This window comes from Salvia hispanica, chromosome 2 (genome assembly GCF_023119035.1).
Source record: "Salvia hispanica cultivar TCC Black 2014 chromosome 2, UniMelb_Shisp_WGS_1.0, whole genome shotgun sequence".
NCBI classification, from domain to species: Eukaryota; Viridiplantae; Streptophyta; class Magnoliopsida; order Lamiales; family Lamiaceae; genus Salvia; species Salvia hispanica.
The window spans coordinates 31,439,539-31,453,079 of record NC_062966.1 but is presented as its reverse complement, the minus strand read 5'-3'; the positions used below and the strand labels follow the sequence as shown (position 1 = coordinate 31,453,079).

The 13,541-nt window shown below is 41.7% G+C and overlaps 5 protein-coding genes across 5 annotated transcripts; 4 read left to right on the top strand and 1 right to left on the bottom strand.

Annotated features, from left to right (window-relative positions):
• The first annotated feature begins 1,417 nt into the window (after positions 1-1,417).
• On the top strand, positions 1,418-5,481 carry LOC125207857 (eukaryotic translation initiation factor 4B2-like). The gene is made up of 3 exons (XM_048107359.1): positions 1,418-2,655; positions 3,783-4,442; positions 5,067-5,481. Exons 1-3 carry the CDS (start codon positions 1,511-1,513, stop codon positions 5,083-5,085), a joined length of 1,824 nt encoding a protein of 607 aa, XP_047963316.1. The 5' UTR covers positions 1,418-1,510; the 3' UTR covers positions 5,086-5,481.
• A 351-nt stretch (positions 5,482-5,832) lies between these two features.
• Positions 5,833-7,546, top strand: LOC125207858 (GDSL esterase/lipase At3g26430-like). The gene is made up of 5 exons (XM_048107360.1): positions 5,833-6,119; positions 6,183-6,392; positions 6,462-6,628; positions 6,727-6,997; positions 7,062-7,546. Exons 1-5 carry the CDS (start codon positions 5,882-5,884, stop codon positions 7,322-7,324), a joined length of 1,149 nt encoding a protein of 382 aa, XP_047963317.1. The 5' UTR covers positions 5,833-5,881; the 3' UTR covers positions 7,325-7,546.
• Positions 7,547-7,969: 423 nt separating this feature from the next.
• Positions 7,970-9,551, top strand: LOC125207860 (GDSL esterase/lipase At3g26430-like). Its single transcript, XM_048107362.1, has 5 exons — positions 7,970-8,245; positions 8,333-8,542; positions 8,607-8,773; positions 8,847-9,117; positions 9,187-9,551. The coding sequence occupies exons 1-5, from the start codon at positions 8,017-8,019 to the stop codon at positions 9,447-9,449; spliced, it is 1,140 nt and encodes a 379-aa protein (XP_047963319.1). The 5' UTR covers positions 7,970-8,016; the 3' UTR covers positions 9,450-9,551.
• A 245-nt stretch (positions 9,552-9,796) lies between these two features.
• LOC125207859 (GDSL esterase/lipase At3g26430-like) lies at positions 9,797-11,563 on the top strand. The gene is made up of 5 exons (XM_048107361.1): positions 9,797-10,184; positions 10,250-10,459; positions 10,615-10,781; positions 10,854-11,124; positions 11,211-11,563. Exons 1-5 carry the CDS (start codon positions 9,959-9,961, stop codon positions 11,483-11,485), a joined length of 1,149 nt encoding a protein of 382 aa, XP_047963318.1. The 5' UTR covers positions 9,797-9,958; the 3' UTR covers positions 11,486-11,563.
• On the bottom strand, positions 11,532-13,380 carry LOC125207861 (probable protein phosphatase 2C 14). The gene is made up of 5 exons (XM_048107363.1): positions 12,978-13,380; positions 12,629-12,799; positions 12,377-12,550; positions 12,092-12,271; positions 11,532-12,003 (listed from the first exon to the last, which is right to left on the bottom strand). Exons 1-5 carry the CDS (start codon positions 13,212-13,214, stop codon positions 11,647-11,649), a joined length of 1,119 nt encoding a protein of 372 aa, XP_047963320.1. The 5' UTR covers positions 13,215-13,380; the 3' UTR covers positions 11,532-11,646.
• Positions 13,381-13,541: the final 161 nt, after the last annotated feature.

The window sequence follows — 13,541 nt, the reverse complement described above, 5'->3', positions numbered from 1 at the left end:
AATGGGATTTGGTGTATGGTTGGAGGTGGTCTAACATCAATCTTATCTTAAAACACATTTAATCCATTTTGTCGGAAATTGTTGATTAAACAACTAGATAATTGCCATTTATATCTCAATCTTTAGACATGTCGCAATTAGATTCATATATTTAAGATATATTACAATAAATAATAATTCAATCGTTTCATTTGTAGCAAGCCAGGCTCCCATATTTTAAATTGATTTACTTGGTTTCAAGCCTATTGTTTGTTAATCTTGTCATTTAGCACGTGGTTAAAATTAATAATTTGAACGAGAATTCAACCAATCAATTTTGATCCCTGAGATTAAATAATGTCTAATCTCAATTACAGTCTCAGCAAACATATTAGAAGGAGAAATTTGCCAAAAATGAGACTTGGTGAAACAAAATTTATAGCATCATCCTCACTTCGATGAATGGGATAGTAATGAATAGCATTGGCTGTGTAGGTGTATGTATCGACACATATGTTTATCCAACCACAAACTTGTATGCAATATTTATTATGATTGGGATGGATATCTATGAAATTTAATCCACACTAACTCCATTGGTCATGCATTCAATAAAGGTAGGCATAGTTGGCTTCTATAAATTGGAGAATGTTGCAGCGTTTGTACACACAACATCACCTCAGTAGGCTTCTTCTTTCTGTTCGTCATACACTCATGGATTTGCTCGTGATTTTATTAAGTGAAATATTTGTTTTGCATTTTTTCATGTATGCATCAAATACTTCATATGATTATACTCATATATTTCCCATAAAATATTTGATACAGTGTTGTGAACGGTGTACCACCACCACCACCCCCTTTTGTCGTCACATATGGCGGGCTGATGCACCGTTCGCGAACCATGTTCACCAGTTAAATGTTCCTAAAGGATCCGTAATAAGTAAAAACGAGACATTAGTAAAACATTTTAGTTGTAAATAAAATTCAATGTTTGAGATTTGAATGTTAATATCTCTTAAATGATCATTTAAATAAATAAACAAGCCAATATTTGATTCTCCGCCCATGGAAGAAAATATGATTTCTCCACGCCCACTATGGCTAACAGTTGAATGTCTTAACCAATCAAATTACTCCACGTCATCAAATTTTATTTGGGGCACCCTAAACTCTGCTTCGTCCAGGAAATATTTTAGCTGGAAGTAATCTAAGTTAACGCTATACTAACCGTATAGTTTTTTGGAAATAAATAATTATCTAAAATATTTACTAATATTAAAAAATGAGTCCATATAAAGTGGCAGCCAATGAAAAGATTCCACATGAGTTGAACGTATTTTTGAAAATAATTTAAATTGAATGAGTTTTATAATTAAATGTGTGAGTCGTGACCTTGTTGGCTTAACTGTAGTCTTATTCCATCTCTTGTGTTTCTATATTTAAACTCTCAGATTTTGGGGGAAACGAGAAAAAAAGGAAATTATACTCCACAAAATTCACATTTAATTGCCAGAGATCTTTGCACCAAATGTCGAAATCGCCATGGGGAGTCGGCGCCTGGGCCGCCGAGGCCGAGAGGGAGGAGGCCGAGCAGCGCGAGGCTGAGGAGAAGGCCGCCGCTGCGGCGGCGGCGGCGCCCGCGGCCAGCTTCCCTAGCCTCAAGGAAGGTGTCAGCACCGCCAAGCAGAAGAAGAAGACCAAAATGTCACTCCAGGAATTTAGGGTTATGCCTTCTCAGGGCCGCGGACTGACGCCGGAGGAAATGCTCCGCCTCCCCACAGGGCCCAAGGAGCGCTCCGCGGAGGAAATGCAGTACGGCAGATTGGGCGGCGGCTTTTCCAATTACGGCTCCAGCGGCCCTAATTCGGGTCGGAGGGAGTTTGAGGGCCGGAGATCTTACGGATTTGAGGATGATGGGCGGAGGGGGCCTCCGCAGCAATCTAGGGTTTCGGAATTCGATCAGCCTTCGCGTGCTGACGAGGTGGATAATTGGGCGTCGATGAAGAAGCAAACGATCCTACCCGATCACGATTCGCGTGAATCCCGGGCTGGGGGTAAGTACACCTCACTTGGGGGAAGCAGCGGCGGAGCATCGCGCGCCGATGAAGTGGACAATTGGGCGTCTATGAAGAAGCCTGTTTCACAGCCGCAGCAGGCGAGAAATTCGAGCTTTGGCTCGGGCTTTTCGAAGCCCGAGACTGATCGTTGGACCCGTAATGAGAGCTTTGGGTCTGGAGTCTCAAAGCCTGAATCCGACCGGTGGGGGGGTCGGAGTGAGCAAAATCCAAGCTTGAGTTTGAGTTCACTTAAAATTGAGGATGGGGATGCGGTGAAGGTTAACAAGCCGAATCCGTTTGGGGCGGCCAGGCCGAGGGAGGAAGTGCTGGCTGAGAAAGGTTTGGATTGGAAGAAGCTGGACTTGGAGGTTGCAGAGAAGAAACACTCGGTTAGTGGTGGGAGTAGGCCCTCAAGTTCTCACTCGACTGGTCTGGAGTCTCCGCAGGTGAGCGGGTCAGAGGCACCTCCTGCATTGGGCGGAGCTGGTGAAGCTATAGTGAGGCAGAAACCTAAAGTAAATCCGTTTGGGGATGCTAAGCCTAGAGAAGTTCTGCTGGAGCAGAAGGGCTTGGATTGGAAGAAGATTGATCTTAAGCTGGACAGACGTGTGGACAGGTAGTTATTAATTATGCAATGCATTTTGTTGCTGTCGTTTCATTTTTGGAAAGGTGTATAGGGCTGTGATGACAAGTTTATGGTTTGTTTGGTAATGTCCATTTTGGCTTGATACATGCAATCATGGAAATTGGTGAGTTTTTTTGTAGTTATTCTTGACTTTTAGGGGTATGGTTTAGTTTTGGCATCATAATGATGGAGAAAGGAATATTTGGAGGCGATATAGCGGATATAGATATGGTCTCTATTGTTTCGTATCATCAATTATAAATGTGGTAACATGTATAAAATGAATTTTCATATGCGAATTGAATGGGACTTTATAAGTGTCCTTATGATGAACAAGTGAACTTTGGCAGTTTAATATCTGTATCCAAGGGATATTTCTGTCAAAAAATCTTGAAGCCCACTGAGTAAAGCTGTATCCAGTTAGAGCATTTATGACAAACTCTGATTTATATCCAGCAAGATCGTTTATGACTAACTCCAAACATACATTTGTTTGGTGAAGGAATTAGAAGTTCAATATCAACCCAATATGATTAATTTATAGAGTTACGCAGAGATGTGAGCTAATGGTGACTGGTGGATGGGACTAAGGATGGATGTTTGGGTTATAGTTGTGAGGTTTATAAGTGTTTTTTTTAACTCCTAGTATTATGTAGTAATAAACAATGTAATTTTATGGGTCAAGGTAACATTAAATTGGCAAGTATGCCCAGAATATCAGATGGAGGTATGGAATTCAGTTGCAAACAAAAGGCCTAGAGGACTATTTATGCATAATTCACTTCAGTTTAGATGAATGCAGAGGTTTCCGTTAAGGTGTCACAATGCTTTTTAAACGCTTGATGTAATAGCACTTATACTGTTTTATGTTCTTGATTGTGATATGGGAGTAGGTGCTGATGGTGTACTATTTTTAATAGTTGTAAACTGTTTGTGGTATCTTTTAATTCATTCTCTGGTAGTACTAGATTGGATAAATTCGTTTAATCAAGATGAGCATAAACATAATCGTTGTTACCTCTTTTACCTACAGCGAATCTGAAAAAAATTGAAATGGTAAAAGCTTTAGCATGGGTACAAGATACTTTTGTTTTTAGCTGAAGAGATAACATTTTCAGGCCTGAGACAGAAGAAGAGAAGAATTTGAAGGAAGAAATCGAGCAACTGAAAAAAGAATTACCGCAAAAAACTGGTGAAGAAGAAGCTGGCGTGCAAGACCAAATACATAAAAAAGAGCAGGAGTTGGAACTTCTGGTCTCTCAGTTGGATGACAAAGTTCGCTATAGTCAGAGAAATTTCGAGAGGCAAAGCCCCGGGGCGGTTCGGGGTGCTGGATTTAATGATAGACCTCCTTCTCGAACCGGATTTAATGAGGGCAGATCCGGCTTTCATGACCGACCTCCTTCTGCGCCTGGACAATATGAGGAACCTAGAGCAGGCTATCAAGAGAGACCTCGATCTCGTCCAGGTGCATATGAGGATTCAATAGCTGGCTTTGCTGAGAGACCTCCTTCTCGACCAGGGGCACATGATGATCCCCAAGCTGGGTTACATGAAAGACCCCGTTCGAGGCAGGGATCCTATCAAGATACCAGATCTTCCTATTCTCAGAGAGCTTCTTATGCAGATGGAGCATATCAAGATCCCAGAGCTCTTGATGGCAATGAGAGGCCTCATTCGCGTGGCTCTGTAAATCCATGGGCGAGACCAAGTGACGACAGAAGATATATTCAAGGAAGTGGAGGCAGAGGATTTTCAGGTGGTAGAGATGTCAACAGGTACTGCGTTTTCTTTTGATTTTCTGTATTTCATATTTTCTCCTGCGTCCTGCGCTTGCAAGTTACCTGACCCAGCTCTTACTACTATAAACCTGTGGAAGCTTCTTGAAAGTCTTCCTTTCTTGATGAATATGTTTGAGATATTGGATCCTAGTAATCTTTGGCATTTATTAACTAGCAATACGAGTAAGAGAAGTGGCTTCATATAAAAACCATTCAAGTCTGTTATTTCTATTGGTAACTTTAGAAGGGACTGTTGTAGCCCTTTTGGATGTGTGTACTTGGAAAATGAAGGTGTCACCTTTTTCTTGCATTACAATTCTCACTTGCATGGCTATATCATGTAACTGAGCTTCTAGCTTTGCTGGGGGAACTTGTACTGGTAAGTCGATGATGTTAGAAACAGTAGTCAATGCAACTGTGATATCGGGACACTCCTTGCTGCCTCATGATTTCTACTCATCGCACTTAGGATATTCTTACATGCACACTGTTAACTTCTTTTCATCTCTGCTAAAGTATGATGAATTCATATGATCACTGATAACATAGAACTTCCCCTATAATATCATATCTGGTGGTATAGAACTCACGATTGATCGTTGTGCTTGTGTCATTTGACAGGTCAGGGTCGAGGTGGTGAACTCCTGCACGAGATTCTCCCAGGACTCGATTTCTTCCAGTTGTCCTTTTGCTCGCTCTCTAACTAGTTAGATGCAATAATACATTGGCACCCCTATTCATCATTTCATGATTTTTGCTGTGCGGAATGGAGCTGGAATATCTAAATTCTGACAACATACAACTCTTGCATTAATTGTTGTTGCATCTTGATGATGTGTAAAATTCTCATTTCCCCCCCTTTTCATTTCTTTCTATCCTTTTGTAGTGGGATCAAGTTTCCATATTCTCCAAAAAAGGGACATTGTAATGCACAACACTGCCCTGGTTTTTGGTCTTACTCTGTTTTTACCTCGGAATATATTTGTTTGTGTACACTCTATTCCTGCCTTAATCCTATGTTGTTTGACAATTCTTACTCTAACTAGCAATGTTGTTCCCATGTCCTTGCTAAAAATAGTCAAAACTATCCAGGCTGCTATGCTTCTTGGTCTTCGTCATCTTGTTTTCTGTTTAAAATGAGGGCCTATATGTTCGATAGATGACATTGTAATGATTTTCTTGTTGGAATAAATGGGCCATTTGCTATCATTTTTTTCATTCGATTAAATGAATTGGAAGAGTCGATGAATTCCAGTTGGAAAAGTCAGTTTGATGGGGAGAGTTCTGGAAGGCTACATGCTCAAACTTATGCATCTCAGCAGCAAAACTAGTCAAATATGATGTGATGTATATCCGTCTATTCTTCCCAATTTTCACTCTATAAATCCAATAATTGACATACTAAAAAGTCCCCTCATAAGACTACCTCATATTTCATGGAGTTCAAGGTTTCCACACTGCATTTCCTGCTCATAGCTCAGATACTGAACCCAAGTTCAGCTCTTGGCTCAAACACCTGCAAATTCCCAGCCATCTTCAACTTTGGCGACTCGAATTCTGACACCGGTGGCTTCTCTGCAGCATTTGGCCAAGTTCCTCCTCCCTATGGGGAGACATTCTTCCACGCCCCGGCTGGCCGCTACAGCGATGGCCGTCTCATCATTGATTTTATAGGTGTGTACCATTTCCTTGGTTCTTGAAATTATATGTTTGTGTTGACAACTTATATTGTCACAGCTCAGAGCCTAAGACTGCCTTATCTCAGCGCTTTTCTTGATTCTGTTGGCTCAAACTTCAGCCATGGAGCTAACTATGCAACTGCTACTGCAACCATAAGGCCTCAAAACTTATCCCTTTTCAGTGGAGGGTACAGCCCGATCTCCCTCGATGTGCAGCAGGTCGAGCACTCGGATTTCATGACAAGATCACAAGTTGTTAGAGAAAAAGGTGCATACTTTAGCATATTTTCATGTCTGGCTGGTTTTCTCGCCTCATATTAGATTCATTCCTGTGAAGGGTTCTTCCACAGCTTGTTGCCGGAGAGGGGCTACTTCTCCCGGGCTTTGTACACGTTCGACATAGGCCAGAACGACATAACCGCCGCCTATGATCTCGGCTTGACCACAGAGGAAGTCAAGGCACAAGTTCCTGATATGATAGGACAGTTCTCCTCTGCCATTAAGGTTTTAACTCACCTTACTCCTTTTGGAAAAACCATTTTTTTTTAAAAAAACTTTTGGGGCATCTTAAAATCGCGTTAAAAATCTTGTTTGTGGGGCAGAAAATATACAGTTTAGGAGGGAGAACATTTTGGATACACAACACAGGACCATTAGGCTGTTTGACCTATGTTATTGATGCTCAAGCAGCTACTACACCGGAGGTTGATAGATATGGTTGTTTGATCCCTTTCAACGAGGCTTCGCAGCATTTCAATGTGAAACTACACAAAGCCGTGTTGCAGCTGAGGGAGGAGCTCCCTCTTGCTGCAATCACATATGTTGATATCTACTCAGCCAAGTATGCTCTCATAAGCCAGGCAAAGAAACTAGGTGAGTACTAAAAGATGCTGTCATTTGAGATTTATCGAGCCATGTTGAAAGTTCGTTTGTGCAGGATTTGAGGATCCATTCCGAGTCTGCTGTGGCTATGGAGGGAAATACAACTACAGCAGGTTTTCTAGGTGTGGGGACAAGACAGTAATGAACGGGACAGAGTTCGTTCTTGCCAAGTCGTGCAAGGATCCATCTGTTTGGATCAACTGGGACGGTGTTCACTTCACCGAGGCAGCCAATAAGTGGATCTTTGATCAGATTACAAATGGCTCGTTTTCAGATCCTCCGGTTTCACTTGAATTCGCGTGTAACAGAAGCAGCTGAAGATGGCATTAGCCCTTCATACAGTTCCATTGATCTCATGAGTTGTTGAATGCTAGGCATTTGTTAGTGTATTAGAGTTGTAATTTACGGAGTTTTATAGTAGCAACTTTGCATCGCACTGCTGTACGCACTCTTTTCTTCCGTTTCAGAGTGTTCCATTTTTCAGTTCAAAATGACAGTGAATCATCAAAACCATAAGTGAATTATCTTCTTAAAAAGTCACATAACCACTTTAAACTCGTTTAGGAATAACCGATTCATGAGGGGGTTGGAGTATCACAGGAGGAACTGTAACGAATCCGGGGATTTGGAGTTACGAAGGTGTAGCTGGGGCACATATATATTGTGGGAAATCACTACTTTGTAGTGAATGTGAAGCAAAATATTAGGCTACCAAGTGAACAGCATACTGTATGTTTCAATATATTATCACAAACATTGCTGATTAATCAAAAGATTATTCATAAAGATTGCTGGTTAGTCAAAATGGAACACAACAAAATATTAGTCAATGATAAGGTTGGTCAGCTGTCTATTTTTCCCAGTTTCTCACTCATGACATATCACAATTAAAAAAAATAAAACAAAGAAAAACTTAGTGCTGACTATACTTTGGCCTAATCAAATCCTATAAAAAGAAAATTCAGGTTTAAACATTCTGAAAATCTTGTCAAAAAACCATCTCAGATTTCATGGAGTTTAAGGTTTATTCTCTGCTTCTGATATTTCTTCTTCTGCCAAACTCAGTTCTTGGCTCAAATAAGTGCAACTTTCCAGCCATTTTCAACTTTGGCGACTCAAATTCAGACACCGGTGGCTTCTCAGCCGCATTCCGTCAAGCTCCTCCTCCCTATGGAGAAACATTCTTCCATGCTCCTGCTGGCCGTTGGAGCGACGGCCGTCTCATCATAGATTTCATAGGTCTGTGAATTTCCATATCATAACTGAGTAACCATTTTCTAGATTATTGAAAGTGTATGTTTATATATAGTGTTGCTTTTGTTACAGCTGAGAGTTTGGGATTGCCTTATCTCAGTGCTTTTCTTAATTCTGTGGGCTCAAACTTCAGCCATGGGGCCAACTTTGCAACTTATGCATCAACCATTAGGCCTCAGAACTTGTCCCTTTCCACGGGAGGCTACAGCCCGATCTCCCTCGACGTGCAGCAAGTCGAGTTCTCTGGTTTCATGACAAGATCACAAGCTGTTAGAGAAAAAGGTGCCTATTTCAACATATAAAATGGTCTGTTTTTGCCTATTTTTCATAGTTCATTTCCATGAAGGGCTGTTCCTCGACTCTCTCCCGGAAAAGGACTACTTCTCCCGGGCATTGTACACGTTCGACATAGGCCAAAACGACCTCACTGCCGGCTTGGATCTCAACTTGACCTTGGAAGAAATCAAGGCACAAGTTCCTGATATGATAGGACAGTACTCCTCTGTGATTAAGGTATGTACATTTTTTTCACTAGCTTCTTTAAGAAAATTTTCGAGCACGAGTGAAATCATGTTTTGTGAGGCAGGAAATATACATGCTAGGAGGGAGATCATTCTGGATACACAACACAGCACCATTAGGCTGTTTTGCATATGTTCTTGATGCTCTAGCTGCCACTACACCAGAGGTTGACAAATATGGCTGCTTGATCCCGTACAACGAGGTTTCACAGTTTTTCAACGTGAAACTATACGAAGCCGTGGTGGTTCTGAGGGAGGAAATCCCTCTGGCTGCAATCACATATGTTGACATGTACTCAGCCAAGTATGCTATCATCAGTCAGGCAAAGGAACTAGGTGAGTGAGTAGCAAAACATGCTCATTTTTTCGATTTATGTAGCTAATGTTGAAGGGTGGTTGGTGCAGGATTTGAGGATCCATTCCGAGCATGCTGTGGGTACGGAGGGGATTACAACTACAGCCGGTATGCTAGGTGTGGGAGCAAGGCAGTTGTGAATGGGACAGAGGTGGTGGTGGCTAAGTCGTGCAAGGATCCGTCTGCTTGGATCAGTTGGGATGGACTCCACTTCACCGAGGCGGCTAGCAAGTGGATCTTTGATCAGATTGCGGATGGCTCGTTTTCAGACCCTCCGGTTTCACTTGAATCTGGGTGCAGCAGAAGCAACTAAAGATGACATTAGGCCTTCCTATTTTGATCCATTTTATGTATTTAGAGTTGTTTCTTTGCTGCAAATGGTTGGAATTCAGTTAGGCCTTTTGCTGCTGGTACATTGATCTACAAATTCAGACATCAGTGAAAAGTTCCTTATGAAGAAATACTAATGTGAAACCATCTGCATATACAGGTAGAGCCCAAAACGGAAACAGAGTCAAAGTCTATTTTGGAATGCTGAATCTTAGAAATTTTCAAATTAGTGAAATATTTTATTCAGTTTTGTTGACTTCTATTCTATCCAATGGGGTCGACCATTATAACAACTCAAATCATTCGAACAGAGTGATGTGTACCTATATTCTACTGTTACTACAGTCCACCAAAAACGACAACCTCAATACTGACCTTGGCCAATTTATTAAAGAAATTCAAAATTGTAACATGCACAATCTTTTTTTTTTATTCACCAAATATTAAGAGAGACAGCTACTCAGCTACAGACTTCAGTTGCTTCTAAAAATTATGGAGTTACTCAAATTGCATTTAATTGCCCTATTTCTTCTTCCAACCTCAACACTAGGTTTTAACAAGTGCAATTTTCCCGCCATTTTCAACTTCGGCGATTCCAATTCCGACACCGGCGGCCTATCCGCGGCGTTCGGCCAAGCTCCTCCTCCCAACGGAGCCACATTCTTCCACTCCCCCTCCGGCCGCTACTGTGATGGCCGCCTTCTAATCGATTTCATAGGTCTCTCTCTCCCTCTCTCTCTCTCTCTCTGTTTTTGGTAGTGGATTAATCTGCTTTTGCTGCAGCTGAAAGCGTGGGATTGCCTTATCTCGATGCATTCCTGGACTCGATGGGAACAAATTTCAGGCATGGATGCAATTTTGCGACTGCTGGATCGACGATCAGGCGTCAGAACACAACCATTTGGCAGAGTGGGTACAGCCCCATCTCTCTCGATGTTCAATACCTCCAATTTTCGGATTTTATAACAAGATCACAAAATTTTAGAGAAAAAGGTATGAATATTGTTATTCATTCTGCAATTTTTCACAGTACATTAATTGGATATTGGTCATTTCTTCTCTTCTTGTTTGTTTTTTGCTGAAAAATGGATCTTGATTCAAAATTAACACACAACTTGAGATGATTTAACTGCATTTTCCCTTAAAAGGGGTGTTTCAGAACCTGTTTCCAGAGGAGGACTATTTCTCCCGAGCTTTATACACCTTCGACATTGGCCAGAATGACCTCACCGCCGGCTACAAACTCAATATGTCGACTGAGGAAGTCAAGGCCTACGTTCCTGATGTGTTAGGCCAACTCTCTCATGTAATCAAGGTAAGAAAACAAACGGTTTAGCCCTCACTGTCGTTGCCAGATGCAAATAATGGCTGTTTTACTGTTAAACAGCTGATTTATGGCCAAGGGGGGAGGACAGTTTGGGTGCACAACACGGGGCCTGTTGGTTGCTTGCCGTATGTCATGGACAGGTTCTTGGTCACTGCAGCGCAGATTGACAAACATGGCTGCTCGTCTCCATACAACGATGTCTCACAGTATTTCAACCTCAAACTGAGGGAGCTCGTCTTGCAGCTCAGGGAAGAGCTCCCTGCAGCTGCAATCACGTATGTGGATGTTTACGCGGTTAAGTATTCTCTCATCAGCCAAGCAAAGAAACTAGGTATGAGTTTCCCACTTTTTTTCTGTTTCTGCTGAGGGATCTGTGTTTATTCGTGTTTTAGTCTGTGTTGATGAGAAAAATGGCAGGATTTGAGAATCCATTCGTTGCTTGCTGCGGCCATGGAGGGAAATACAACTACAATAGGTTCATCAAATGTGGTAGCAAGACGGTAGTCAATGGGACAGAGACTGTTCTTGCTGTTTCGTGCAAGGATCCCTCGACGAGGATCAGTTGGGATGGGACACACTTCACTGAGGCAGCAAATAGGTGGATCTTCGATCAAGTTGTTGGTGGGGCGTTTTCGGACCCTCCTGTTTCGTTGAAGTTTGCTTGTAATAAGATGAACACCTCACAGAAGTAGCTGTGGTCATGTCATCAAACACAGATCTTGAGACATTGTTGCACAATGAATAAATATGTCACATTTCTTGCAGCCTTAGTAGATGTGAATTTTTATGAAGCATGAAACCTTAAATCTGTGAAAAAAAATACTACTAGTACATTTATAGAATATATCAGAAACTACTTAGCAACTACTAAAGATTCATGGTTATAATGGTTCAAATCAATTATCATGACAGTTATGTCATCCAAACTACCCCTGCCAACAGCAAGATCAGCAAGCTTCTTGCACGCGGCTAGAAGCCCTCTCTCGTTCAAGAATCTGTTCTCGTTTTCTGGGAAACGAGTCTTCATCTTCGTCTTCGTCTTCTTCACCACTGAAATTCTCCTGGACTTGGCTGGAGGGCTTCCATCCTCGTCTGCACTTCCTCTCTGTCGTATGCTGTCCATTTTCCGGCCACTAGGGTTTCGTATCCGTTGCTTCTTGGCACTTGAACACGACTGCATCACGACATCTACTGCTTCTTCATTGCTCACCTATCACCATTGCACAACACAAAAACAAGATCGCCGGTGAGCAGCTGAATTCTTGCAAAACTACATCAAAATCGCGATTTTCACTCACCTCTTCCCAGAGGCCGTCGGATGCTAAAAGGAGGTACTTCATATCCGGATCCAAGCATACAACCTTCGTGTCGGGTTCTGCCATCACCCAGTCCTTGAGATGAGCATCTCCGATGCTTCTGGAAACTGCGAGGGTCCCATGAACTCTCCAAGTACCGCGATGAATCTCCACATATCCACCCTATTATGTCACATGATCATCAAATAAGCTCCAAAACTCATTTCAAGATTCACTAATTGTGTGCATATGATCAGAAAAGGAAGGACTCATGAGAAGTAGAAATACTTTATCCTCTATTCGCCTTCGCTCCTCTTCTCGCATGGGTCTGTGGTCCGTCGTTAGAGCTTCTGCCGATCCACCTCCCATACACAAAACTGCTCTGCAGTCGCCCAAGTTCGAAACCACCATTTCCCTCCCATCAATCAGTGCAGTCACACAACAAGCACCACTATCCAGCCCCTGCAATTTCAGTGTAAAAGTGAGTTTTGTGCAGAAACTCATCATATGTTCCAATTCAAGAAAAAGAAGAAAGATTACCTGTTTCAAGAATTCCTCATCTGTTTTCAAATAGCCTGCTTTACATGCTGCTTCCTTTTCTTTGTTTTCTGAAATGCTTTCTAACATTTCAAAAATCTTTAGATGCAAATTCTCTGCCACAAATGCTGCTGCTTTGCTTCCTCCATGCCCATCATACACTCCAAAGAATCTCTACATTTCAAAACACTATCACTTTCCAAAAATCATATGAATTGATGGCAAAAGCTCCTATCACAGAAACAGCAAGAATCCTAAATTCCAACTCTCCAAACACCAAAAATTTATCTTTTTAATACATGAAAATGAACAAAAACTAAACAAAATCCCAAGAATCGATTTTTGCACCTACCTTATCACCATTTGCAGAAGCAAAAACTTTGTAGGAATCTTCCATGAACTTCTTCTTCCCCTTCAACGAATAAACACCCACCCCAGAATCAGCAAAACAGCACACAGGATCATCGTAGGATTCCTCAAAATTGGGAATCTCAGACAACACAGCTGGAATCTCGATTCTCAGCGGCCGTTTTCTCTTCAACGCGCCGCTCAAACTTGGGCCCCCGGCGATTACAGCTCCATCGTTCATTTCTTGGAAGGTTTGAGCTCGAAAATTGTGAAATTGCGAATGGCGCAGTTTGGATTTTTAGCTCGTATGATTGGGTGTAACGGTTGGGAATTCAGGTGGGGTCAAAAAACAGCATTTTTGTGGGAGTTTTTAAGGTTTGATTTTGATAAAGTCAGAGGTGATTGGTCGGAACTTTGAATGTTTGTTACAGAGCCGTTAGGGATTTGGAGATTATTTAATAAGCATATGATTATGTCAAACCAATATTCAATTTTTTAATTATGAAATTTATAATTGTATATTGATTAAATTAAGGGAGTACGTAATTGAGAAATCTTGTATGCTGAA